Genomic DNA, 26,149 nt, shown 5'->3' on the forward strand with positions numbered 1-26,149 from the left:
TATATATATATATATATATATATACACGTGTTTCTGCTGCTCTAAGATAGAATACTGATGTGAATCTAATATATATGTTGGTGCAGTTATAGTGAGCTGAATGTATGTGGAGGTGTAGAGGCGTTGTTGTGGGTCTCGGGCCGTTTTTCAATGTTTTTTTTAATTTTTTTTTTACTGCAGGTTGATGTTCAGCGCAGCTGCAGATAAATCTTTATACTGTCCAGTGGGCACCAATTCCTATTTTATCTGAGGTGTCATTTATCTACCTGTCCACCAGAGGCTGCCGTTACTTAGCATGCATGCTGAGGTTTTTAAGGTTCACGCTGCTGGCCTGTTTGGAAACAAGTCTCACCTGTATTGAAACCTCTCTGTGCATGGGAGGCTTCAATTCATATTCACTATGGAGTTTCACGCTGGTTTTTCCTCGTGAGCCGCGCGTGACGGCGTTTATTTCTATTTGTTTGGATGAAAATACGTAATCGCAGAATAGTTATTATGTTATATCCGGCGCTGCGTCTGCCCAACAGAAGCAGCCGCCTATATTCATAGCAATTTATAAATATGTATCTTTCATATCATAATGTTGAAATAATCTATATATCAATGTTAATATACAGGAGATGTTATAATAAACATAGTATTACTGAATACCTTATTAATTCTATATCTATATACCGACTTTTTCTTTGATGGTTGGAACAGGCCAGGACGACCTCTTTGTGCAGTGAAGATTCTTTCTAGAGTGCAATACACGATTAATCCTCACTTCTCATGTGTTTACATTACTCATCGTGGCGCTGAAGAACCGCAACCGACTCCCAACTCCGGGAGTCGGTAGCTCTTCATGAAGCTATCTGGCTAACTGGGCTTTTACAGAGGCCGTTTTAAATGTTGGCTTAAAAACCTTTCAATGAAGACTGAGCATGTAACACGCCGGATTACATGAACTTTTTAAGTGTTCTTGTAACGTGCCAAAATCAAGTATTACCTCCATGTACTAACAGCATTGTATCGCAAATTCTATTTTATGTTCTATGCTAAAATATGGTGCCAAATATGTTTGTATTTAAGTTTGTGTGTGTGTGTGTGTGTGTGTGTGTGTGTGTGTGTGTGTGTGTGTGTGTGTGTGTGTGTGTGTGTGTGTGTGTGTGTGTGTGTGTGTGTGTGAGAGAGAGCACCAGAGGAGATAACTAGCAGCGTCCCATGAAGCTGTCCTCAGACCTCAGACGCTCCCTGAGGTCTCGGAATGTACATTTTAATTCATTTATAATTTAAAACACAGCAGCAGTTCTGTCATGTGATGCAGTCGACCTGAACCAACTCTATTTGTGCACTTTGTATCGTTTGCTTGTCCAAACAGGGTATTTTGTTGAGTGATTTATGTACCTTGAAATGAGCGCCATATATATATATATATATATATATATATTCGGATGGTGATAATTGATGTATTATGCTGAAAAAAAGGACATGCAGTATGTAATAAAAGTTAGTTGGTTTCAGTCTGATGACTTTTTTAAGTTACTTGAAAACCACATTTAAATATAAATTTACATTACAACAGAGTAAAGATGCTTCATTTCAAATGAAATATTACTCCAATAGTACTCCAGAATGTACTTCAATACACTTGATTAAATGTACTACAAGTTATTTTTCACCTCTGCTCACTAGGGGGCGCTATGTATCTCCTGATGGATTTCTCTACATGGTTCTACTTTAGCGGGTAATTTCAATGTTAACTGCTGTTTCCAGACAAGTCAAATGTTAAACATTACAAACATTACTGGAAGCTGCTTGAACATCCTCATAGTAAACATGCAGACCACCAAACAACTGTGCAGCAGGAAGCTCTTCAAAATCTCGTTCATCACATTTAATGCAATGTATCAGGACGCACACTGGGAACAGATGAACAAATGCAGGCTAAATAAATACTATAGAAATCCGTCTTACACGCTAATGATTTAATAATGGAAACTATTATTTATTGATGGGGAAATTATGTCCTCTGTGTAACCGTTGAGTTTTATCTGTAATCAGTCATTTCATAGATGGAAGATAAATGGACCAGTGCTGTTTTTAACACTTTATAGTGGAGCCTAAGTGCCTATCAAAAAGTCACGATGCTGCTACTTCCTCATAGTATAATTGTGCTCCCTGATTCAAAAGAAGGGGTCAGACAAATCCAGTGCGGTGCTACCGGCTGTGACCACGCCCTCTCACAGGTGACACACTCCACGAGCTGGAACTTAAATCAAACGCACCCTTTTCAATTTGCGTTGCCTCCAGCTGCATCTGGAATAATTCATTAAATCACCTCAAACTGTGTGCACCTACCACTGATTTCACGTCTTTTAATAATAATAATAAAAAAAAAAACTCCACCTAACTGTCCGTCTTCGGACATCTTTGAATTACGGCTCTGAAAGCCTTAACTCCGGTTTTCCCTCCTCCCCCGTGCCTCGGTTCAACCCTTCAGGGGTTTATTCTTCACTTGAGATCATCACCACTTCTTCACCTGCCAAGCTAAGTATCTTATTTGCCGTTGACATGGCGAACATTGAAGCTGTGTTTGTGCTGACCTGTCAGCATGAGGAAGATTTCTGTCTTTTTTAATGTTATGACGTCACCTGCTGTGTTTATTTATTTATGCTCCGACATGCTGCTGCTGGCCTCGCTGGCCTCATGCACAGGTTTTTCTTTTAGTTTTTAGTTCATTTTACTGTTTTAGTTCTGTTAAGAAGTTTATTTCTGTACACCTGACTGTAATTAATCCTGCTTTCATTAGTAATGTGATCAGGTAAACACTGGTTTCTTTCAAACGTTTGAATAATTTGGAACAGTTTTTATTTGATTTGAGTTCTAAACCTTTTGTGGGTCATTGTTGTGCTTCTGTTCATAACATGAATGATGGCTCTGTTCTTTTCGGTAGTGGTGGAAAGTATTAAGTACATTTAGTAAAATACTGTACTTGAATATAAGTTTGAAATATTTCTTGAGTATTTCCATGTGATGCTACTTTAATCTTTCAATCTGTGACATTTCAGAGGGAGATATTGGACTTGATTCTCCTTTGCTTGGAACTTTTCGACGTGTTTTTCTTGTTTCCTGTTGGTTTGTTGCTTGCTGTGATTTTAACTTCTCAGACTTGCGTTCCTTTAATGATGGAAAACATTGAGCGGTTTTATATCTGGGAATAAACATAAACTTTACTTGCTTACTGTAGCTGTCGGAGCACTTGGACCACATGTTTTTTCTCAGATTGCATGACGTCTGCGTGGTGGATCGTTGGGTTGCTGCTCCTGTCGAGACGATGACTCCACTAACAAGAAGACCGAATGGGAAGTTCCCTTCAGTGCTCTTGAACCTGTGGCGTTAGTTGTCCTTGTGTTCTTCTCAGGATGTCAACAGATGGGACATTCATCGAAGTCTCTGGTGAAATATGGAAATGGACAGCAGCATGTTTGGAAATTAGTTTAAAACCTTTGTTAAATTTGAGAGCAACTTAGCTGAAGTCAGGCTGCGATTAGATGCAAATGTTAGCATGCAGCACCAGTGTGTTGACTGTAAGTTCAGTTTCAAGCTGTGCTAACGTGTCTGTAGAGGTGTTTTCTAAAAGTACTATTCACAAACAGTTTTTAAAAAGTATCGTTGACACTATGTGTTCCTTATTGCAGCAGAATGAGCTTTTCATGTTATGATAACCGTCTCAGAACATATGGCTGTATTATACAGTGTTTATTATTGTTGTTATTATCAGTTCCCTGGTTTGAAGTAAACTCTAAATGATGATTTAATAAGTGTGTTCAGCTGAGTCAGCAGCTGTCTGTACTTATTATTTCAATAGATCATTTTATGATTGATGTTTGAACACGCATGTTTTTTGTTCATCGTTAAAGTTATAAACGGGACAGACTTTGATCTGTGGAGGGATTCTTGAAGATGTTTGGTGTGATTCCTCCTGTGAGACACTCTGCGTCCTCACTGTCTCCAAGCTGGATCTCCGTCCTCTAGGACAACCTCCGGTTTATTTTTAAGATGTCTAAAGTTGTCCTACGTTTTTTTTAAATCACTTTTTCTGGGTGGGGATGGTGATATAAGCAGTTAAGTGTTCTCCACTGCATTGGTTTTTCCTTGACAGGACATTAGTCTGACTCATCTAGCAGATATTTATATGACATTATTAATTAAATGTTTTTTTTCCCCCAAATTATTTTTCTCTGTTTCCTGTCATTGCACTGAAAAAGTTTGGTTTGGATGAAGCAGTTTGTGGATGTCAGTTTGGACACTGACAAACCGGATTTAGTCATTTCAGAGGCTGATGAGTCATTGATTCATCACACAAATAATTACGTGATTAACAGAAATGTTAGTTGCTTTTTAGTGGTTGCAGTGATATAGTCAAAGTGATGTAATCATGCTGTGCAACACATGTTGGGGAGGCTGTGGCTCAGATGGAAGAGGGGGTTACCTACTAATTGAAAGGTTGGTGGCTCAATCCCCGGTTCCTCCTCTGCACATGCCTAAGTGTCCTTGGGCAAGACACCGAAGCCCAAGTTGCTCCCGATGGCTCTGTATGTACTCCTGATGGTGAGCATCAGTAGCTCACCCTCATTAGTGGGTGAATGGGAAACAATGTGAAAGTGCATTGAGACCACCAAGGTGATAAAGCACTATACAAGTTAAAGACCATTTACATGTGCCGTGCAACACAGTGTTTTAGCGTGTCCCACATTCTTTGACTAAATGCTTGTTAAGACTGAAATGAGGTCACTCCCCGGGGTCTCGTCAATACATAATTAAAAAGGCAGGAAACGGACGGTGAGCCACGCTGTTGTGTCTGGAGTTTAACAGTACGGAGTAGACTATATGTGACTATTATTAACTGCACGTATTCTCCGTTGGACCCAGAGAGGACATTCATCGTTAAAAAATCAGCCACGTAATTCCTCGACAAGATGAAAGGCCTGCCTGTGAGACAGTATGATGTCACCGTCTCCACTGCTGACCACAGTGTGTCGCTCATGTGCAGCTGATTCATCCTCCACCTGGACAGCAGCAGCTCCTTCATGAAACACTCTTTCTTTGGGCCTGTGTGTTGCTCTCGCTGCAAAATAGATGAAGAAAATTTGATACACAGCTGATCACAAAAAGGTCTATGAAATAAAAGTAGAAAAATGTGATGAAATATTCACTGCATGAATATGGTGGGGGGGTATTATTTAAAGCACGCTGGTGAGGTTTTCAGCAGTTTGAGGTCGAGGTTTGTTCACTGATTGCTGAACTTTAGGATTTTATTGCCCTCTTTTTACGTAATGAGTGTAGCTGTCATCAACTCTAGTTACGTTCACCAGTGTCCACCTTCTGCTGTGCTGCAGGTCTGCGAGGCTCCGCCCCTCATGAAACACGGACACACAACAGAGCAGAGAAACAGACACGACCTTCTGTGACAGCAATGCATGAGCGACTCACTGAGCTGAAAGGAAACTGGTGCACAGGAAGTGAATAAAGAAATAGTAGTTACTGGACGTAACTGCAGTTCTATGAGTACGTTCGTATTTTGTTTCTATAGATAATTATAGGAGAAACACTAGCTTTCTTGGGAATCATATTAATCAGCTATGTCGTTATTTTCTAAACAGCATGAAGGTTCATGCAGCTTCCAGGCGGAGTGTTTTTTATTGGTGGTGGATGTCTTGTTGAAAACCTTGTTTGTATCTTCGACTCAGCTCTTTGCCTTTCAAAGTAAAAGTCTTGTGTTGAGTCTAAAGTTTTAGCATTACAGTCTGTGGAAAGCTTTAAGTTAACTACGTAACTTTACCCACATTTTTATTGGTTGTATTTGTTCCCAGCAGACTTCTTTAGCAAGTTCGTTTCTTTAAGCTTTTTAGCTGTTGCGTCTCTGTTGACTGCTGGATGGAAAGAAGATTGAAAATGGATTGGACTCTGAGGTAACATTTAACATCTCTGGACTCCGATAATCTCTGTGGAGGAATAACATCCAGCATCTAAAGCGAAAGTTCTTATTATTTATCCTTTTATAAGTGATAAAAGTGAGAACCAAACATGGAGGACTCTCCGGTGCTTCGTGTTTGTCTGTAAATCATGAAACTGAATCTGAATTTATGGCAGGTTTAACTTTACTGAAAAGGTCGACTGGTGTTGTGAAGATATTTGTAGGGCCCGATCTTCTTTTCTGACAGCATAAATCTTGTGATGTGGCCAACCTATCTGCAATCTGCATTCATCCGTTTCTGAAGTTTAAAGAAATTAATTTCAACTTTTTTCTGTAAATGCGGGTATAATCAGATGACATCTTAACTTTTTCATTTTAAGTTTCACCACATTTCTGGCACAGATGTATTTATTTCCAAATAATTCATATCTGTTTTATTATTCATGTCATAGAATCTCCAGTATGTTGTTGTAGTTTGTTGATATTATAATTTTTTTCTTTTTTAACCATATTCTTTTCACACTACAGTTTATATTATAATAACAATAGCAGATGTACTAAAATCAGTTTTAAATGTTCTTGTACGTCAATAAAATATCCCTCCATGCTAAAACAATGTCCTGAAATAAGGTGACTAAATGAATAGACACCCTAACGGTCCTAATAAACCCTTGGAGACGGTAGATCATGGAGTCCATCTAGTACACATAGAGACGAGGCTGCCAGCTCTAATCTCTCTGTCTGGAACCACTGACCTCTTTCTGCTCACTTGATGCTTATTACCACTATTGATTTTGGCTCCTTTATTTTACTGACTTCCTGCTGGGAGGCAGATGAGCCGTGCACATATCAGCTACTGTTGAGAACACCAACAAACAATTAGTCCTGCTCAGGATAAATTCCCTGTTTTCTGACGTATTAGAGGATGAGCTGAAGGCAGAGCTGGATTAAATATCTCCTGTTGGGATGCGGGATCATGTGCGATGCTCCGAGACGCCATGTTTCTGGCTTTCTGTGGTCCCCTTTGCTGATTGAAGCTTCTCCTACAGGACTTGATTTCATCCGCTGAAGTTGGATCTGAGCTGATGTGGCTGAAACGTCCTGCGTTGTAAGTGCCAAAGCTCAACTTCTACACTTGTTTCGGGTAAATCGAGTTTAAAATCTGTTGCTTCCGTTTCTGAATAGGATGGGAATAAAAAGTAACCTTTTAATTGTATTTATGCTAATTTAATGAGGTATAATCAATATGTGGTAGCCTTGACCACTGCGTGTAAGCCTCGCAGCGGTTGGACTTTCAGGATTAACTGTGATACTGATCGCCAGTGATGCTGCTAATACTCACCATTGTATTTCAAAGGGCTCCCTTGAAGTACATTTTAATTCCTCGGCTATGCATAAATATTTAGTTTTATTTATTGTTGTAAACAGAAATGAATCTGTTGTTTTTAGGAAGTAGCATTATAGAAAACAGAGGCTATATTTGAGCAATGAGCATCATAACTTGTTTAGGAAAAGCTGATTTATCAGCACATCTGGTTCAGTCCGATGACGTCCAGCGTTCAGGCTCCCTGCTTCGCTGATCTTTCCCTCATCGTCTTGTGTGTTTGTGTTTCCCTCACCATGGTTTTGGAGGCGGGAGTCACATTCTGATGGTGATTGATGTCAGTTCAAACAGAACCGGATGCTAAATACGATCCAGACAGGATCCTCCTTCATCAGAAGTCATATAAGCAGATGGCTTTTCGTCACGCTTGTACAGAGTGACGACTTCAGCCAGGACAACATAGAGAGTTGTGGACTTTTTTTTTAACACTGTGCTTTAACGACTGCACGTTTAAATGTTGCAGCACATGCTGGTCGACTCGTATCATACTACTGTTGTAAAGTCACAGTCCAATGCGTGAAAGCAGCTGTAGATTGAAATTTGACCATTCACCACACAAAACCATACTGCTTGTCTTTAAAATAGAAATGTGAGATGAGTGTCTCAAAAACAACACAAGCTGAACTCATTTGAAGTTTGACACTCGGGAGCTGGTTACAAAGTATTCTTCCTCCGAACTATTTAGTAGAACCGACCCTTCAATCCAATCCATACTTTTAAAACCTGGAGTAATAACACTAAAAATACTCCACAGGTAAAACAGTGGATCAATAAAAATTATATAATTAAATCACTCGTTATACTTCGTCACATGACCCAGGTCAATTGTGCGTGTACTTTTCACGCCTAGCGGAGTTGAAATGTGACACTGACACGTTATCCTCCAGTGGACAGACAGGTGTGCTGCATTTCTCTCAGCATGGTTGATATTTGATATAGATGCTCAAATGTTAAAACGGACTCTTATTTAAGAGTTAGAAGCTCCGTTGTGCCATAGAAATATTCCAAACAGGGCAGAGAATCAGACGGAGTGCAGTTGGCATGAATGTCATCAACACCCAAGAGGATTACAGTCTAATGCAGTGATGTAAAAAAACATTAGATGCTCTCTGCTCAAAATCACATCTGTATGACACATTCATGCATTCACTCTGGTAGAGTTTTTATCTTCTGGGACCCTATGTGTCTTTTTTAGTGTAGATTATAAGGTTTTCTATAATAAAGTAATCATTGTGAATACAGCCGAAGGTAATGACTTTATTTTATAATTCTAATGTCTCCTTCTGAAGTTTCTCTGTGTGGTTAATAACCTTCAAACATCTTGACTTCACTGCACGCCTCAGTGATCTCAGAGCAGCAGAGACAAAAGACGCTCCCAATGCAGTCAGTGCATGCCTTCTATTTCTTTGTCGGGTTTAATTGACACTGATAATTTTTCTCCAGACTCCAAAAAACCATTAACTCTGGAAATGAACTGATCAGAAGGAGAGAATGAAGCCTTTAGATTAAATTGGGTTATTCGACGACACTCCTGTTTTTTGTGTGTTTTTTTTAAATCACTGTTCAGGTTTAAAGTAAAACCTTTTATCTAATACGGTTACACATTGGTTTTATTGGTCACACCACTGTTCTGGAGGCTCTGGGGTTGAAGTTGTCGGTCAGCGAGTTCACCACTTTGGTGCAGACTGAAATATCTTGCATGAATCCCATGAAATGTACAAACATTCATAGACCCCAAAGAATACCTGCTAATATTTGTCAAGTATAACATGTGACTGCTTGACATGCCGTCGCTAAAGCCACACGTGGAGTGTAGATATGTCACTGTAAACATGTTAACATGCTGCCATTTAGGTCAAACCACCGCTGTGCAGAAGTACATTACTTGAAATATACAGAGGTACACCACCTACTAGGTTGTAATGTGTTACCACCATAGACTGGATATTAAAGTGGACATAATTTACAGCTCTGACAGGAAGTGCCTTAAGCTGCAATACCACCGAGTGCCACTAGAGGTGGTCTCCAAAAAGCCTCTGGATCCATAGACTCCCATTTCTCCACCAGTTATGTCGGTGTTATTGGCTAAAGTCACTCCTTCTTATTAGTTTTCTGGTCCTTCTGAAAATAATCCCGTCATGAATTAAATATTAGTTCTCAAAAAGCAGTATGTTTGGGGGCGTGTCTGTTTCATTGACAGGCCTGTGGTGCAGTTAGTTTGCCGCTATAAGTGGGCGGGGCATATTGTCCTCAGGTTCCTAATCAGATTGCATTGGATCCACTGCACGCTCCTCCCCAGCTTGTCCAAATATGGTCACTTCCCGCTCCAAAATACAATGGTGGCGACGACCATAATCTAAACTCGGTTCACAAACCAACTGGTGATGTCACGGTTGGTTTGTTGGGTGGGTTGGTGGTTTGTTTGTTTGGTTGGTTGGGTTGGTGGGTGTGTTGTTGTTGTTGTTGTTGGTTATTACCAGGTGCCGGTAAAATATATATTTAAGACAATATGAATTGTTTGATTTATCATGATTTAATGACCATCATGATCCATCTTTGGAGATAAATAATGTATATCAGTGTAAATATTAATAGTTTTTTGTTTTGTTTGATTTTTTTTTACATGTTTTGTTTTTGTTCATAATTCAGAGATCATAAATTAAATCATGATGAAAATGAAAGGAGACAGTGGCTCCGTAATCAGAATGATATTAGCTGATCTTTTTAAGGACGGCAGGCCCTGTGGTTGATTCAGTGCTAACACAGGGTCACGGTGAGCACAGACCATTCACCTGTGTCACTGTAGTCCTCAAACTAAAGCCTGGACACACGGATCCTCTGATCTCATCAGAGCTCCCACTCTGAGGCAACAAAGGCAATGGTTTTGGTCGAAGCCGCTCTCGGCTGTAACAGCAGATGAGCTGGTCACCAGACCTGAGAAGGGTTGGTGATGCCTTCAGAGCCATATTAGTTCATGTTAGTGTGCACTGCTCTGGTCTGCTCAGTGTCTGAGTCACAGTTGGACTGGAAGGACTTCATGCCACATTCAGGCCCTCCGGCTCCAACCCTTTGTCACTCAGCAAACAAGTGTTAACATTTTCAACATGATGGGATGTCAAACAGTATTTTGAAGTTGTACGGCAGCAGACCTCTTGCAGCTAATATTTTGTCATCCGAGAGCATTTTGTTTATCCTGCAGTTCAATTCTAAGCAGTAGGTTTCTATCGCCAGACTGCTAGAATACATTTTTGATATTCGCCAGCTGTAATCTAGAAAAAAACTGCTAGCAGATGGAGCTTCTTATGAGTCCTACAAGTGTCATAGTTTTGCAAGAGTTACATAGTGGGGCATTAAACTTGAGGTCGTCTAAGGCAAAGCTTCTCTGTGTTGCTGTGTTTACGATTTACTGACAGTTTGTTGGTAAAACACCCCCTGTGGAAAAACCGCCAAATTAAAAGACTACATAAACAGAATATTAGATAGGCACTCCATTATTGAGCTTATCATTAGATATGTTTTGAAATCGTCAACAACCTCAACTACAGATTCTATAAAAAAGTTCTCACCCTCCTTCGATGGTCTCTGGTTCTTTTACAACACTGGATCAAAGTTTTTACACTGATGTCAAAGAAACCAGGAAAGCGGACTTTGATGCCTTATAGGGCCTGAAAACGGAGAAGGCCGTACCAGAACCTGGTTGAGTAAAACGGACGGCCGAAGTGTAAAAAAGAATCCCAACAGACCGAACTGACACAAGAAGTTCAGAGTTCTGAGGAGAATCAGACGGGGGTGTCAGTCATCCATCATACAGCATCTTCGGTACCTGGTGACATGGACTGTTGAGGGTTTTTATTCTGTCTCATCCAAAGGAAAAGAAAAGGAAAGGATCAAGTTAACTCCCAGAGTTTTGGCAAGTAAACGTATGGACTCATGAAGCCTTGAGTTCGGTTTTTCAGCCATCGCCATCTTGTTGTTTTGGAGCAGGAGGTGACCATATTTGGGTGAGCGGTGGATCAGACTGATCTGATTGGAAACCTGACAATACTACGTCCCGCCCACCGATAGCTGTAACCTGACTGCACCACATACCTGTCAATCAAACAGACACGCCCCAAAAAACACAACTTTTTGAAGCTTATTTTCTAATTAATGATGGATTATTTTCAGATGGACCTCCAGAAAAGTAATAAGGAATGACTTAAGCTAAAAACACCGAGATAACTGGTGGAGACATTTTATTGACTTTGTATTTGATGAGAGAAGTTGAATGGGAGTCTATGGAGCCGGAGGCTTTTTGGAGCCGACCTCTAGTGGCACACGATGGTATTGCAGCTTTAGGTACTTCTGCATCACCCTAATTTTTTAGACCAGGAAGCTTCGAACACTTTTCTATACAGACTGTGGTCGTAACGAGCTGCTCGTCCCAGAGACTGTGGGGTCGTTTGTTGGCACACCATCTGTACGTTGGCTCTCAGTCATGTTAAGTGGGAGACATGGTTGCGCAAGTGTTTTGTTCCACTGTTGGCAGACATTCTTCAGATTGTCTTGTTTAATCATAACTGCCATTTGTTTATAGTTTCAGTAGCAGCATCTTGAAAATGTTAAATGGTTCGAGTCTGAACCAGCTGAACTTCTCTGCAGCGTTTCGTACATGTGAAACATGTGCAGCCATTAAAGGGGTCACAGTGTGCACTTTGTTCCACACACATTCTCTCGTTCTTTGTGGCCCCCTTCAAACCGGATCCCTGGGGTCTTCTCGGGCTCGGCGGATTTGATCTGATGAAGGGTTACAGATTTTAGGATTTATCCTGTGCATGTGAGCGGACTCTTCATCATGTACTTGAAAGCCATTCCAGACACATTTCCTGCTTTGCATCACTTCAGCCTGCGCTGCACACACTTGTGTTGTTTTCCAGACTCGGCCATCCAGCAATGAAACGTGACAAATCTACTTAGTGTTGTGTCTTTAGGGTAATCAGGATTTATTGGTTCAGTCCATTAATTTAACCCTTTCAGGTTCGCCGTTCTTTTCAGTCTGCAACAGACTTTGTTGATTGGCTTGTTTTGTTTGCTTAAAGGATGTGCATCTCAAATCACAAATAACCACATTAATCCACACATCCATAATACTATTGCATTTGCATCTTTGAAGTCGTATCTTTGTCCTGATGACAGCGGCAGACAAAATGTGTTTTGGATGAATCCTCTGAGGACCACGCTGCAAGAAAAAAAATCCCAGCAGCCCATCCACTGGTTGTTGAGACGTTTCATCAAAGTGTCCGACTGACTGACACTGACTGTGTTTCTATCCACTGACGTAGCTCTCTCCCACACACACACACACACACACACACACACACACACACACACACACACACACACACACACACACACACACACACACACACACACACACACACACACACACACACAACCTCCCAAAATGATCCTCTTTTCCAAAAACCAACCGTAAGTGTGTCTTAAGCAATGTCTCCAGAGATTTAAAGTGACCCCTCTGATCCTCATCTAATCACATTAAGATTAAACTGTGGCGGCTGCGTCCGTATGGTGGCATGTTGCCCGTTTCTGACTCTGTTTCACATTCACGCTTTGTGTTAGCTTCAACTGATATCACAGATTCGCTTCCCTGTCAGCGGTTAGAGAAGAAGAAGCTGTTTGTTTCCTGCTCGTCCGTCTGTTAAAGGTGCGAAAATATAACTAAATATAACTGAGCAAAGAAAACGTAATTTCCTTCAGGAACTGCAGATCGACTTCCCTGTTTCATATTTATTTGTCACTTTTATTAGATTATTATTCAACCAGGAAAGAGTTCTTGGAGGGATTAATGGGAAACATGGGAATGGATGATGGATGGGCAATTCATTTAAATATGACATGACAATTGGAGTTAATTTAAGCTTTATTTTTGCTGCTGTATTGATGCAGTAAAATATCCTAAGTCTTTTTTACGAAGTGAATCTAGTTGAAGGCATCTGTCTGCCTGCCTGCCTCTCATCACCCGCCTTCCCCTCTAATTTCCCTGCACAACCACAAGCGCTGCTCCGTCTGTCATGACTCCAGGACGGTGGCAACTCATCTGAAGGCAGCAGCTCTGCATCCATTAGCTACAGCAGAGGGAGGGAGGACGGGGCTATTAAAGGCAGCGGGGGTCTGACCTAAACACTCGTCACACTTTTAAAAGACATTTACTCCACTTTCTCTCCCTTCTGCTGTGGACTCGTCTCTCTGTGAGGGAAGGAGCTGAACTGCGTCCCAGCTGTCAGAGCTGAGGGAGACGAGGAGCTGCTGAGAGTCGGCGCTTTAGTGTGACACAACAATCACTGTGCTCGTGAAGACTCGGGGGAGAGGCTCATGTTACCTGCAGGAACGTGTGATCACATGTGTACAGGTGAGAAGATGTATTCGTGTATTTCTCCTGATTTAAATGTAATTTCTGAATTGTTTCTGTCTTTGAGATGGAAGTTCTGAGACTTGTTTCTACAACAGTGATTCTAGTTGACTTATTATGGAGGTTCATTCTTGGTGTATGCTGCACCTTCTTCATCAGTGGTAGCAGCCAGTGCAGCGATCAGAGGACAGGATGAACATGTGGGAGAGTGATCCTCAGTAGAAGAAGGGCCAGCAGGCAGCGCACACAAACAAAATGCTCGCAAATGTTGTCAGGTTGTAGATCAATACTCTGAAAAATATAAATAAAAACTGTCCATCTGTGTGCATTTATGCTCGGAGGTTCTGCAGCCTGATGATTCATTGCGCATCTTTCGTTGTGCATCATTTTCCATGATGGAGATTAAAGAAGTGGGCGATGGTTGAGGATTTACAAACGTGGGCAAAAAGGAAAATAAGAGCTTCATCCTTTCAGTCTAATTGAAGTGTGAGTGTGTCTGACAGGAGTTTTAACTGTTTCATTGTGTGCTGGGTTGGAGTCACCGCTTCCACATTCAGCAGAAATAAAAGCTGAGGAAGATCCAAATCATTCAGTTCCTTTAGAATTCTTCCACTCGTATCTAAAATCCACATCATGTGCTGTCTGCAGTTCTTCAGGCGACTGTGTTTTACTGCCTCTCTTGCTATGTGCTGCTGTCCTGGATGTGTCTCTGCAGCAGTCATCAAGGTGTCTGTCGGAGGGACAGCTGGTTCAGGAGCTGCAGCTCCCTGGGGCTCGTCAGACAAAACTTCCCTCTGTGTGACTTTCAGTCAGAGCCAGTGGTCATCATAACTCAGCATCACACACCTCTTTATTTCATGTTAAAGTGGCTGGACTCTTCTTCTAATGGCCCAGTTTCCGAAAGAGGTGAAGGCTGAAGTTGCCGACGGCCCGTGAAGGCGTCGTGCTTGTGTAATAACAGTAATCTGACTGTCTTCAAAGCCTGAATGTACCAGCTGATGTCCTGAGTTTACAGTAGAAGAGACTTTAATTAATGGATGTATATCATTATCGAAGATTCGGTGGCTGTCAGCGTGTTTGACCTTTAACTCTGTAAATCTGTCTGGAAGCAGGTGTGTTGTTCTGAGCACAGATGTCTGTCTGTTCACATCAGTGGAGGAAGATCTTCAACAGTAGTGATAGTCACACCCTTCAGTTTATCTGGTTTCTGGAGCAGATTAGTTGATTACAAAATAATAAAAGGAGACGTGAAGAAGATACATGATTACAAACAGCAGCTAATCCTGGAAAAGTACATTTTTGTTTGAACTGGATCCAACTAGTGATCAATCAGCTCTATAAAAACATGTCCCTTCATACACATCTTTAAATGTGGAGAGACTCGATAGTTACCGTCGTACTGAAGCCTGCTTCCTGTTCAGGGTCGCCACAATAAAAGTCCGGTTTATGGCTCCAAAAGTCCTCCTGTGGATATGTGAATGCAGCAGCGGGAGAGTTTGTAAGCTGTTAATGAGGTGATTTCTGTTTCTACAGTTACTGCTCCAGTTAACTTTCCTGATGATTTCCAGCTGCAATGACATTCAGGCTTAGCAAGTCATGGACAATTCAAATGTTGATAATGACAATGTTTCAGCTGGCTGCACAGAAAGACGCCATCACAGACGACAAACTGCCTGCAGCAGCACTTTCACTTTTCCTCAGGGTAGATCTATGATGTGGACACTAGACAAGCATCTTGGTGCCTTTACTTTCTTTGACGCGGCAGAGCAGATGTGGTCCGTCCACGGCCAACATTTCTCCATTGGGAAAGTTCCTTTCTCGCTGCCAGCGTGGGGGAAGAGTGCTAAAACTACAGCAACTGGATTATAGCTTAGTGAACAGGTTATATTTATTTCAATTTTCTCCCCAAATCGTCTTCCCATGTCCCGCAGTCACGAGGTGTCCTCGGTCCACCCCAGCCCGACTCCGAATTACGTTTTCTTCTGACTGTAACCTCGGCTGTAGTTTAATCGGCTCTTTATAAACAGGGTGTCTGCAGCAGGGGTTGAACACTATAAATGCTCTGGTAGTTACCTCAAAAAAAGCCTCTGAGTGTATTAAACGTCTTCAATTTCACAGCTTAAATATGTTTCTACCTGCTGTAACTTTTTAAAAAGTTTGGTCGCAGGGTTTTGGACGACATTAAACATCTAATGTTCAGATCTCCAGCTAATGCTGCTGCTAGCTAGTTCACAGCAGCTGGAAGCTAAAGGACGCAAAGGGATTCACTGCGTTTGTATTGGAGGAATTATTGGTAGACGACCATTTAGGAACTAAATAGACAAAATTGTGATACATATGTCAATGACTCAATGTTCTTAACAAATTAAAATAATAAATACAGATATTTATTTGATTACTTCTTAATTAGTTCCTCCATCCATCAGTTTCCTGACACATAAACGACTGCGTTGCAGCCCAAATTACTCGATTAATAATGTCAATTAATAATTGCAAGTTATTGTGAAACACAACGTGAAAGTACTAATAAAATAAATATCAGTACGTTGTTTCTTTTTTACTTTGTAATTTTCCATGTGTTTGACTTCATAAAGGTATTAGGTTGCATTCTTTCTGTTTTTTAAATATAAGACCTCTACCGTGAACACGAACACATGCAGTCAGATTCTGTCTTCTCCTCCAAGACTGCAGATTGTAAGTCTTATAAAGTTTTCTAGAGAAGAATCTGAAACATACTGCCAGACACTGTTTTCAGATTTACAGCTGCAGTCCAAACCCACCTTCATCCTGCCTCTCACCAGATGTGTGAGAAGTCGTGAAACTCAAGCTCAGTTTTATATCTGCACCTTAACCAATCAGATGAAGGGGAGAAGATGAAAGAGAGGTTAGGTCAAAGGTCGCGAGTGTTGAAAGGAGGTCTACCTGCATACCTGTATGTCAAAGCACCGCGCTGACGGTGATGGAACATATTTATCGTCCTCATCATTCAGGGAGGACATTCTTCATCCAAATATAACCATAAACAGCAGGGAACCCTCAGAGTCATCGGGCATGCTGCATTCAGTGTTGGCTCTGAACTCTTCGTTCCTTCTTCTTTTGTTTTATTGATTTTCCACTAATATAAATCTTTTCAGCACACCTGGACCGTCTTCATATTTTGGAGCCCACCTCGTGTTTCCCACACGTTGATTTTTGCTTCAGTTCACCGTCCGACTATTACTGCGTAATCTTGTTGGCTTTTATTGCTCTGACAATGTGTAGTTGTCGCCTGTTTGAGTAACGTTGCCTTCACTTCAACTGTCTACCGTTTTACTCCGCTTTATGTGTAAGGCGGCCAGAGCTTCTTCCTTCATCAAACAAAGAAAGTAGAGGAGAGAAACTAGCGTAACCATCACTGACCGCAAAACAACTTGCTGTCTCCGTTTCAAATTAAAAGCCCTCAACCACATCGGAAGTTTTGACAAAGTATTTCTTCGAGGGGGACGGTGGTCCCGATGGTAGCAGGAAACACTGGGTTTGAACTGAGGAGATCTTTTATTAGAACTTCTGACTCTTTTTAAACTAAAAGAGTTGAGTTCACTACAGTAACTGAGAGGACTCGATGCTTCTTAACATTTACAGATGCAGAGTGAGGCATTTACGGGACATGCGTCATGTTTATCTTTGTTCGTTGTCATGGCTTATCATTGCTTTTTATTTATGTCTTTGTGTTTAATTGCTTATCTTGTGTTTGATGGAATGTGTTTGTTTTTCTGAGGCCCAGCATGCACATGAGGCCCAGCATGCACCCACCCAGCACAAGTGGGAAACACTGAAATATATTCATGTTTCACAGACAATCCAACCATTGGTTCTGTCAGGACCACCAGAAGGTGGAACAACAAGTTACTACAGTTTGTCTCTTCTCAGATTAATTTCACAAAGTCTTGAAAGACATCCAGAGTCAGAAGACATGCTGTGGTTGAGAGTCAGAGGTAGAAATAAGGTTGAGAGATGGCTTTTTGTTGTTTGAAGATGCAGTGGGAGAAACAAAACTGTATTTTTGGCCAGTTTTCATTCAAATTAGAAAAAAAAAAAAAAAAAAATCAAGTAATGTAAATCTGTCAAAATCCAGATGGGGTGCTGAATTGCGAGGGAGATATTGAATGGGTCAAACCCAATATTTGTTTATGTTATAGTATGGCTAGTGGTGGTGGTGTGGCTCTCTGGTGTTATAGTGCGGATCAGACTTGATTCATGTGCAGGTGTTTTGATATCTCTGGAGGATGAAATATGTCCTACTCAGTAAACATATGAGAGAAGAGAGGGTGAAGTCATGGCTGACTTCACTCATAGTTTCCAGACGCTGTCGTGAGAACGTACCATAAATCCACCGCATGTCCTCTCATGTCTAGAAGAGCATAGATTCCCTTCTGGAAGTCTTCTTTGATTGGTTTGCACGTGCAGACGGCTACCAATCAATTGGGACAAAATCCTGCTGCACCTTCAGAGATGCAGCTCTTTTATAGACATGTAGTTTTCCAGACACAGCAGCAGACAAGCACGCGTGTTGGCTGGTGAACCGTTGATGATGAAATGTTTAACATGACATCCTGAACGACTCATCTGAAGCCAATCTTGTTCTGTATTAACAACCATATCAGAGCTTTTATACATCTCAGGGAAGATGTGCGTAAGAGGTCAGGACTGTATTTGGACCTTCGGTTCAGAGGTCAGGACTGTATATATATATAATAATAATAATAATAATAATAATAATAATATATTTGGACCTTCGGTTCAGAGGTCAGGACTGTATTATATATAATAATAGTAATAATATATTTGGACCTTCGGTTCAGAGGTCATGACTGTATTTTGACCTGTACACAGGTCATGACTGTATTTTGACCTGTACAGAGGTCATGACTATTTGGACCTGTTCAGAGGTCAGGACTGTATTATATATTATAATAATACTATATTTGGACCTTCCTGTTAGTTTTCAGCTCCTTTGGAGACTCATCATGATCCAAGCAGACTTTCCCACGCTGAGGAAGAAGCTTCCCACAAATTATAGTGTTCCTGGTTTCCAGCTGATGAAGTCATCCCAGAGACGTGTGGGCGGTGGGGTGAGGGGTATGGGGTTAGCTGGGGTGATGTGTATGGCAACAATTATTCCTTTTCACTATTTTTTTTCAACCCTTTATATGTATAGGAACCAGAAAATCCCACTAATGTGCTGCAACATGCAAAACAGCTGAGATTTTCCAGAGTTGACAGCCAGCACAGCTGTAAACTCTTTTTTCTTTCTTTCTTTCTTTTTTTTTTTTCAGCAGAACATTCACAGGACATTTAATACGGTGATGAATGATTATTTACATCGTCAATTAATCTGCAGACTATTTTCTGGCCTAATCGACATTAGTTGTTTGGTCTAAAAAAAAATCAATAAAATGGTGAAAAGGCCTGACACGATTTACCTGTAAGGGCATATAACATCTTTAGAAACACAGAGACCCTCAGTCTGTAATGATATATGGAGGAAGAACGGCATTAAATCTGCACATTTAAAGAGCTGGAAACGGTAAATGTTTGGCAATATTACCAAAACAAGGAAACGATCATTTCCTAGTTTAGTTGTCTGATGATTAGCTCACCGATTCATCAGCAAATCTTTTGATCCTTTTCTTTGTTTTTGCTACTAACTTCTACGGATGGTCCAAAGTTGTAGTGCAAAATAATAGGAAGACTCGTGTACCCTCAGAGGTTAATGGAAGTCGTTGGTGTGTGTCGTGGTTTATGGATCATTGCAAGCTTTTTTATTTCTAACATGGCACACACGCTCAGACGAACACAGATCGACTGTTTCAGCCTTCAAAGAGTTTAAAAAGTGGATCCCTCATATTCATTTAGTTCTCAGATCTAATGTGTGCGCACATCGAACAACACCTTCAAGCTGTTGTCTTATACATTAGTTGTATTTTACAGCATTGAGTTGACTCTGCATTTGTTTGATTTTCTGTCTGTCTGTCTGTCTTTCCAGAACGTTATTAACCAGATTGGCCTTCAGTCAGAGGTCCCAAAGGATATTTATTTTACTGAATCCTGGTCCCACCTCCAGAATGGCTCCACCAAGCCTTGTGGGCTGCCTCCTCCTCATCGCTCTGATCAGTTTATCACATGCTGGGCTGGTGAAGAAAATCTTGCGGCATCGCCGACAGACTCTGGCACCCAGTACAGAACATAACATGAGCCTCCCCAGCGCGGCGCATCCTGTGGTTTTCAACCACGTCTACAACATCCACGTTCCTGCCAGTCCTCGGTGCTCGGTGGACCTGGACGCCCCTGAGAGCTCACAGTTCTACCCCAAAGATGCAGCCGTCTCGTCGGGCCATCGTATCACTGAACACAAGATAAACGGAGAGGACCAGATCGTCTTCACGCACCGCATCAACATCCCCCGGCAGGCCTGCGGGTGTAGCGACGACCTGCCCGGCCTGAAGGAGCTCATGAGCCGGCTGGACATGTTGGAGGGAGAAGTTTCAGCTCTGAGGGACCAGTGCAGCAGTGATGGAGGATGCTGCGGCGCGCAGGCTGCAGGTAGGTGGGACGTCTCAGTCAGCCAGCACATAGAAATAATCCCCTGTTTATCTGAGACGTGCTTCACCAAGAAAACTACACGTCAACCGAGTCCGCTTCATAAGTCACATCTGTGGAATTTAAAGTGGGTTTTTCATTTTCATACTCATCTAGTAACTCTGAATTTTGGCTCCCAGAAGCATGACATCACTGAAAGTAAGAAGAGCAGAAGCTGCTGAAATAAGCCTCAGACCTATTAGTGAATAAAACACCATGAAGGAGAAGTTTAATATTTTGTATATATATATATATATATATACACACATTTTCACTATCTGTCTGCTGGTTATGAGTTCATACTGACAGAAAAGTGGCATCTTCATATCGAAGACAGGAAAAGCAGCTGATTTTCTGAAGGTCAAACTATTGCTGCAAAGACACAAAGTTTGGAGCTAAAAAAAATCTTACTTTGGAGGATCAGATTTTGACCACAACGACCTGATTAAACAGTCAAACATTTCTTTTTATAAAGGTGCGCTGGGAATGAAGCCTTTCTGCAGCGGTCATGGAAACTACAGCACTGAAACCTGCGGCTGCACATGTGAGCCTGGCTGGACGGGTCCCAACTGCACCGAGCCCGAGTGCCCCGGTGACTGCCAGGACCGAGGCCGCTGCGTGGACGGAAAGTGTGAGTGCTCGAAGGGCTTCACGGGAGAAGACTGCACGCTGGAGGTCTGCCCCACCGACTGCGGCGCACACGGCCGCTGTGTGGGCGGAGTCTGCGTCTGTTCAGATGGTTTCTCCGGGGAAGACTGCTCTCAAAGCAAGTGCCCCAACAACTGCAGAGGCCGCGGCTACTGTGACGACGGGTACTGCATGTGTGATGAACCGTGGACCGGCCTCGACTGCTCTGAACTGATCTGCCCTAAAGATTGCTATGACCGCGGACGCTGCCTGAACGGCACCTGCTTCTGTGATGAGGGATTCGCCGGGGACGACTGCGGAGAACGCACCTGTCCCAACACCTGTCGTGGGAACGGTTTCTGCGTGGATGGCCAGTGCGTCTGCACCGCCGGCTACGCCGGTGATGACTGCTCTCAGCTCACCTGCCTGAACGACTGTAACGGAAGAGGCACGTGCTTCAACGGGATGTGCATCTGCGACTCAGGCTATCAAGGTGAGGACTGCAGCCAGTTGGCCTGTCTGAACAACTGCAACAACCGGGGCCAGTGCATCAACGGACAGTGTGCCTGTGACGTGGGCTTCCAGGGAGACGATTGCTCCGAGCTGTCGTGTCCCGGCAACTGCCGGGACAGGGGGCGCTGTGTCAACGGCCAGTGTGTGTGCGAGGAAGGCTTCGCCGGCGAGGACTGCAGCATCCACACCTGCCCCTCCAATTGCTACGGCCGCGGGGAGTGTATCGAGGGACGTTGTGTGTGCCATGTGGGCTTCACCGGTGAGGACTGCGGTGAACTGAGCTGCCCGAACAACTGCCGGGACCGCGGCCGGTGCATCGACGGGCAGTGTGTTTGTGACGAAGGCTTCTCCGGAGAAGACTGCGGTCAGAAGGCTTGTCCCAATGACTGCCTGGCCCGAGGTTACTGTCTTGACGGCAAGTGCGTCTGTCAGGAGGGCTACTCGGGAGACGACTGCTCGGTGCTCGCCTGTCCAGAGAACTGCAACAACAGGGGGCGCTGCATCAAAGGAAGGTGCACGTGTGAGAATGGATATGAAGGGGAAAGCTGTGCAGAGCGCAGCTGCATCAACAACTGCCAGGACAAAGGGCGCTGCGTGAACGGTCAGTGTGTCTGCGATGAGGGACACATCGGAGACGACTGCTCAGGAGGTAAGAAGCTCTCTGCTCAACTCCATGTGTTAACTCGATCTACTATAAAATCCGCAGTGACGTCATTTCCTTCCGTTCTGAAAAGTCCCCCACCACTCCTCCTAACAGACACCATTTCTAAAAGGTTCTGGTTTGTGTGTTCTCAGTTTGTTCTCTTGGCACTTCTTCACTCTGCAGCCAGATGCGTTTCTGGAGTTCACATTAACTCTCTGTGGTGGATACTTGCTGACTGTGGCCTTAAGAAACCATTTGACACCACTCCCACATCATTCCTGTTCCTTTCATGTTTCCAGTGTCTCCTCCGAAGGACCTGACCGTGGGTGAGGTCACTACTGACACCGTGGACCTGTCCTGGAACAACAACATGCTGGTCACGGAGTACCTCATCACCTACGTGCCCACCAGTCCTGGAGGTCTCCACCAGGAGTTCACCATGCCTGGAGACAAAACTGCTGCCACCGTGAAAGAGCTGGAACCCGGCATCGAGTACCTTATCAGTGTCTACGCTGTTTTGAGCAACAAGAGGAGCATCCCTGTCAGTGCGAGGGTGGCCACAGGTAGATCCTCATCATTCCTGCATTAGTTAATCTTCAGAAAACACATGCTGAACATTTCTGTCTCTTTCTCCTCAGATCTCCCGCAGCCAGAGGGTTTAAGGTTCAAGTCTGTGAGAGAAACGTCAGTGGAGGTGGTGTGGGACCAGTTGGACATCTCCTTCGATGGCTGGGAGATCTATTTCCGCAACATGGTCAGTCTGCCTCTCCTCTGAACTCTGGCTCTGGATTAAAATACCCATCAGGGAGTGAGGTGATAAGATGTGGCAGCTTACTGGAAGTCTCAGCACAACATGGATTTACTTCAGTGCTCACCATTAAATTTGCTTTGACATACGGAAAACCTCAGTGAGGTTCAATCTGGATGTCGTAGAACTGCAGCAAAATCTGCTGCTTAAAATCCAAGGCAGAAAGTCGTTGTAGAGAAATGAGTGTTGGCTGATAAATATGTTGGACTTCTTCCTGAAATATGTGCCCATGGACCCAAATGTCAGTCAAAGCTGCCCCGCGATGATTATGGGTATCTGTAAACTCAAATACAGTTTAAATGGTTATCTTGGTTAACCAGCTATCTTAATGCTAAAATAGCTGTGTCCTGGATTCTAGTTTAATATTTAACAGGCAGGTGTCAAAGTGGTTCAGAAATCTGAATGCTGACCTGCTGAATGTAAACAGAGTGATGAAGTGACTGAATGTAAATGTGCTGATTTCCTGCCTTCACCTGCTTCTCACAGTAATCTGGCCTCCTGCCTGTTTTTTTTTTTTTACAGCATATTTCTACATTGGTTTATTTTCCATGTTGTCTTGGCAGAAAGAAGAAAATGGAAAAGTGGTGAGCACCCTTCCATCCTCTCAAAACCAGTTCCTCCAGTCGGGACTTGGACCGGGACAGGAGTACGAAGTCTCCATCAACATCATCAAGAACAACACCAGAGGACCTCCAACATCCCAAACAGTCACTACCAGTGAGTCTTTAACTCAGATTATTTACAGTCACTACCAGTGAGTCTTTAACTCTCAGATTATTTACTACCAGTGAGGTAGTTTAAAATCCTCCAGAGAAGTTCATGATGAAGATTTCTGTCATTTATCTGCTCTGTCACGTTGTTCAGGTTCAAATAACCTTCATGCAACTGACACAGAATAAAAACACATGAATGTCACAGAGTGAAACTCCACAATGAAGACTTGGAGCAGACATCCCTGATGGTTCTCCGTACTAACAGATTTTAGATAAAGAGTAATAACTCAAACACATTGAATCTCAGCCCAGTGGGACTCTGTCTCAGTCGTTTTTTTACTTTCACTAAATCTGGCTCTCAGTGCTCCGAGACTTTTTATTGCAGCGTGACTCCATACATTACACTGTGACGTGCTTCCAGCTCCTGGCACAGCCACGCCAGGACAAACCGCTTTCTTTGTGCATGGAAAAGTAATTTAGTTTGCAGGGCAGTGTCGACGGACTCTCTGAGTTTCACACTATTTCACTGCTGATGTCATTTATTTGCTCAGGCTGAAGCTCCCACACATGAAGGATAGAAGCGAGATGAAATCTTTCACATCCTTTTCTACCCCCAGAGCTCATTTTAGCTCCAAAACATGGATGACAGACATCTCATCCTTGTGTAAACACGGGAGGTTTGTCAGGTAGCAAACACTAAATGGTCACAATATATTTCTCACTGGTCTTTCCTGTGTCGATCCAAGTTATTGCTTCATTTTATGAGAAAGTTTAGGCTCTACTTGAATTTTCCTTGAACTATTTTTTTTACTGTAAGACACTAAATTATTCCTACATGGATAGATTACATTTTTGATCGAGACTCTTCTTAAAAATCTTAAATATTGTACATTTAGTGCAATATTTTGGGAAATGCACTTTTTTTTCATTTGCTAATGATTATCACATGCTGGGCTGGCACATTATTATCATTTTTACTTTAGCATGCTAATATTAGTTAATCACAAAGTATAACTTGCACTGAAGAGAAAGTTGTTAATTTTGAATGTTAAGGGGGAATAAATGTTGAACAATCTGCACTGAAAATGATGATTAGTTCTCAAATAGAGCATCAGAGGCCGTTGAGACGGACAGGAAACGGTCCCTCTGTTTGTCTTCCTCAATGTAGTCTCAATGCTCAATTTTCAAACATATTCACATCTTTTTGACATTTGTGTGAGTCTTCCACCGCAGTAATTCAACACGCTGCGTTTGACATGATTTCTGATGTGTCTCCGTCCCTCGTGTCCAACTCATCCAGAGATTGACGGGCCGCGGCAGGTGGAGGTGAAGGACGTGACGGACTCCTCGGCTCTGATCGGCTGGTCTCAGCCGCTGGTTCCCATGGACACAGTCTCCATGTTTTACAGGCCCAGCTCCGACCCCTCGGACCAAACCTCGGTGGATGTTTTCCCGCCAGACAAGCAGCACAGCATCGCAGGTCTGAAGCCAGACACGGAGTACACGGTGTCGCTGGTTTCCAGGAGTGGATACGTCAGCAGCGAGCCAGTCACCGCCACCTTCACCACAGGTCAGCTTGTGATAACAATAACCAGGAAATGTCACATGATGCTTTCCTTCAGTTAACAGCTGCATGTGTGCATGTTCTGGATGAAATATTGTGGTAAAAAACACTAAAGATTAAATGTCTTGAAGTGAAATGAATGAAGTGTGCTGATCCTTGGAACAACTGACAATTTATTGAAACCCTTTTATAACCTTATTAATATTCAACATTCACACAGTTGGACACCATTTACTGCTATTTCAGTGACGTTTGTTTGTGTCCATTTATTGAGCACACAAGTAATCTGTGCAGGATGTTCGTTAGATGTTATGAGTCATCAAACTGCCATAAAATAAAGACAGTTTTCTGTAAAGTTTTCAGTTTTCACAGACGCGACGTGTTTTTTTGTATTGGGTTAACAGCTGCTGACAGTTTGTTTTACACAAAATGTAAAATACCACCAGTGAAACCACATGCTGTTGTGTGGATATATTTGACCACATTTATATTTATTTTCTGTTATTTGAGGGACGGCACTGTTCATTTGCAGACTGGAGCAGCTTGAGCTCCAATGATTGCCAGAATAGTGACACTAAAGCTCAGTGTATGTTTGTAGATCTGAAGTTAATCATTATTAAGTATAATTAATGATAAAAACGTGTTCCGGCAGCCCTGGATGCCCCCGCGGCCCTGCAGCCGGTGGCCCAGACTGACAGCAGCATCACTCTGGAGTGGATCAACAGCCGAGCTGACGTCAGCAGCTACCGGGTGAAATATAGCCCCATCTCTGGAGCGACTCACGGCGAGGAGGTGTTCCCACGACGACCGGGAGACACCACACAGGCTACAGTCAGCGGTGAGGGTCAAACAGACCACATTCATGAAGTAGCACCACACACAACATGATCATATTCGATTTGAATTCAGTT

The 26,149-nt window shown here is 42.6% G+C and overlaps 1 protein-coding gene across 4 annotated transcripts in view; it reads left to right on the forward strand.

The window, feature by feature from the left end:
- The first annotated feature begins 13,472 nt into the window (after window positions 1-13,472).
- Window positions 13,473-26,149, forward strand: part of LOC138623047 (tenascin-like) — a 32,041-nt gene continuing 19,364 nt past the window's right edge. The window contains exons 1-8 of one of the 4 annotated variants that reach the window (XM_069702314.1): window positions 13,473-13,752; window positions 19,778-20,334; window positions 20,846-22,159; window positions 22,453-22,716; window positions 22,792-22,907; window positions 23,525-23,678; window positions 24,975-25,244; window positions 25,891-26,076. In XM_069702314.1, coding sequence (XP_069558415.1) covers window positions 19,857-20,334; window positions 20,846-22,159; window positions 22,453-22,716; window positions 22,792-22,907; window positions 23,525-23,678; window positions 24,975-25,244; window positions 25,891-26,076 — 2,782 coding nt within the window. In that variant the 5' untranslated portion in view covers window positions 13,473-13,752; window positions 19,778-19,856. The remainder of the gene's footprint in view (window positions 13,753-19,777; window positions 20,335-20,845; window positions 22,160-22,452; window positions 22,717-22,791; window positions 22,908-23,524; window positions 23,679-24,974; window positions 25,245-25,890; window positions 26,077-26,149) is intronic. The other 3 variants (XM_069702323.1, XM_069702332.1, XM_069702341.1) reach the window with 3 other exon arrangements.

Source organism: Brachyistius frenatus, unplaced genomic scaffold (genome assembly GCF_029030835.1).
Source record: "Brachyistius frenatus isolate BFR_SWC_R1_liver_20210118 unplaced genomic scaffold, ASM2903083v1 Contig_3, whole genome shotgun sequence".
Classification (NCBI taxonomy): domain Eukaryota; kingdom Metazoa; phylum Chordata; class Actinopteri; family Embiotocidae; genus Brachyistius; species Brachyistius frenatus.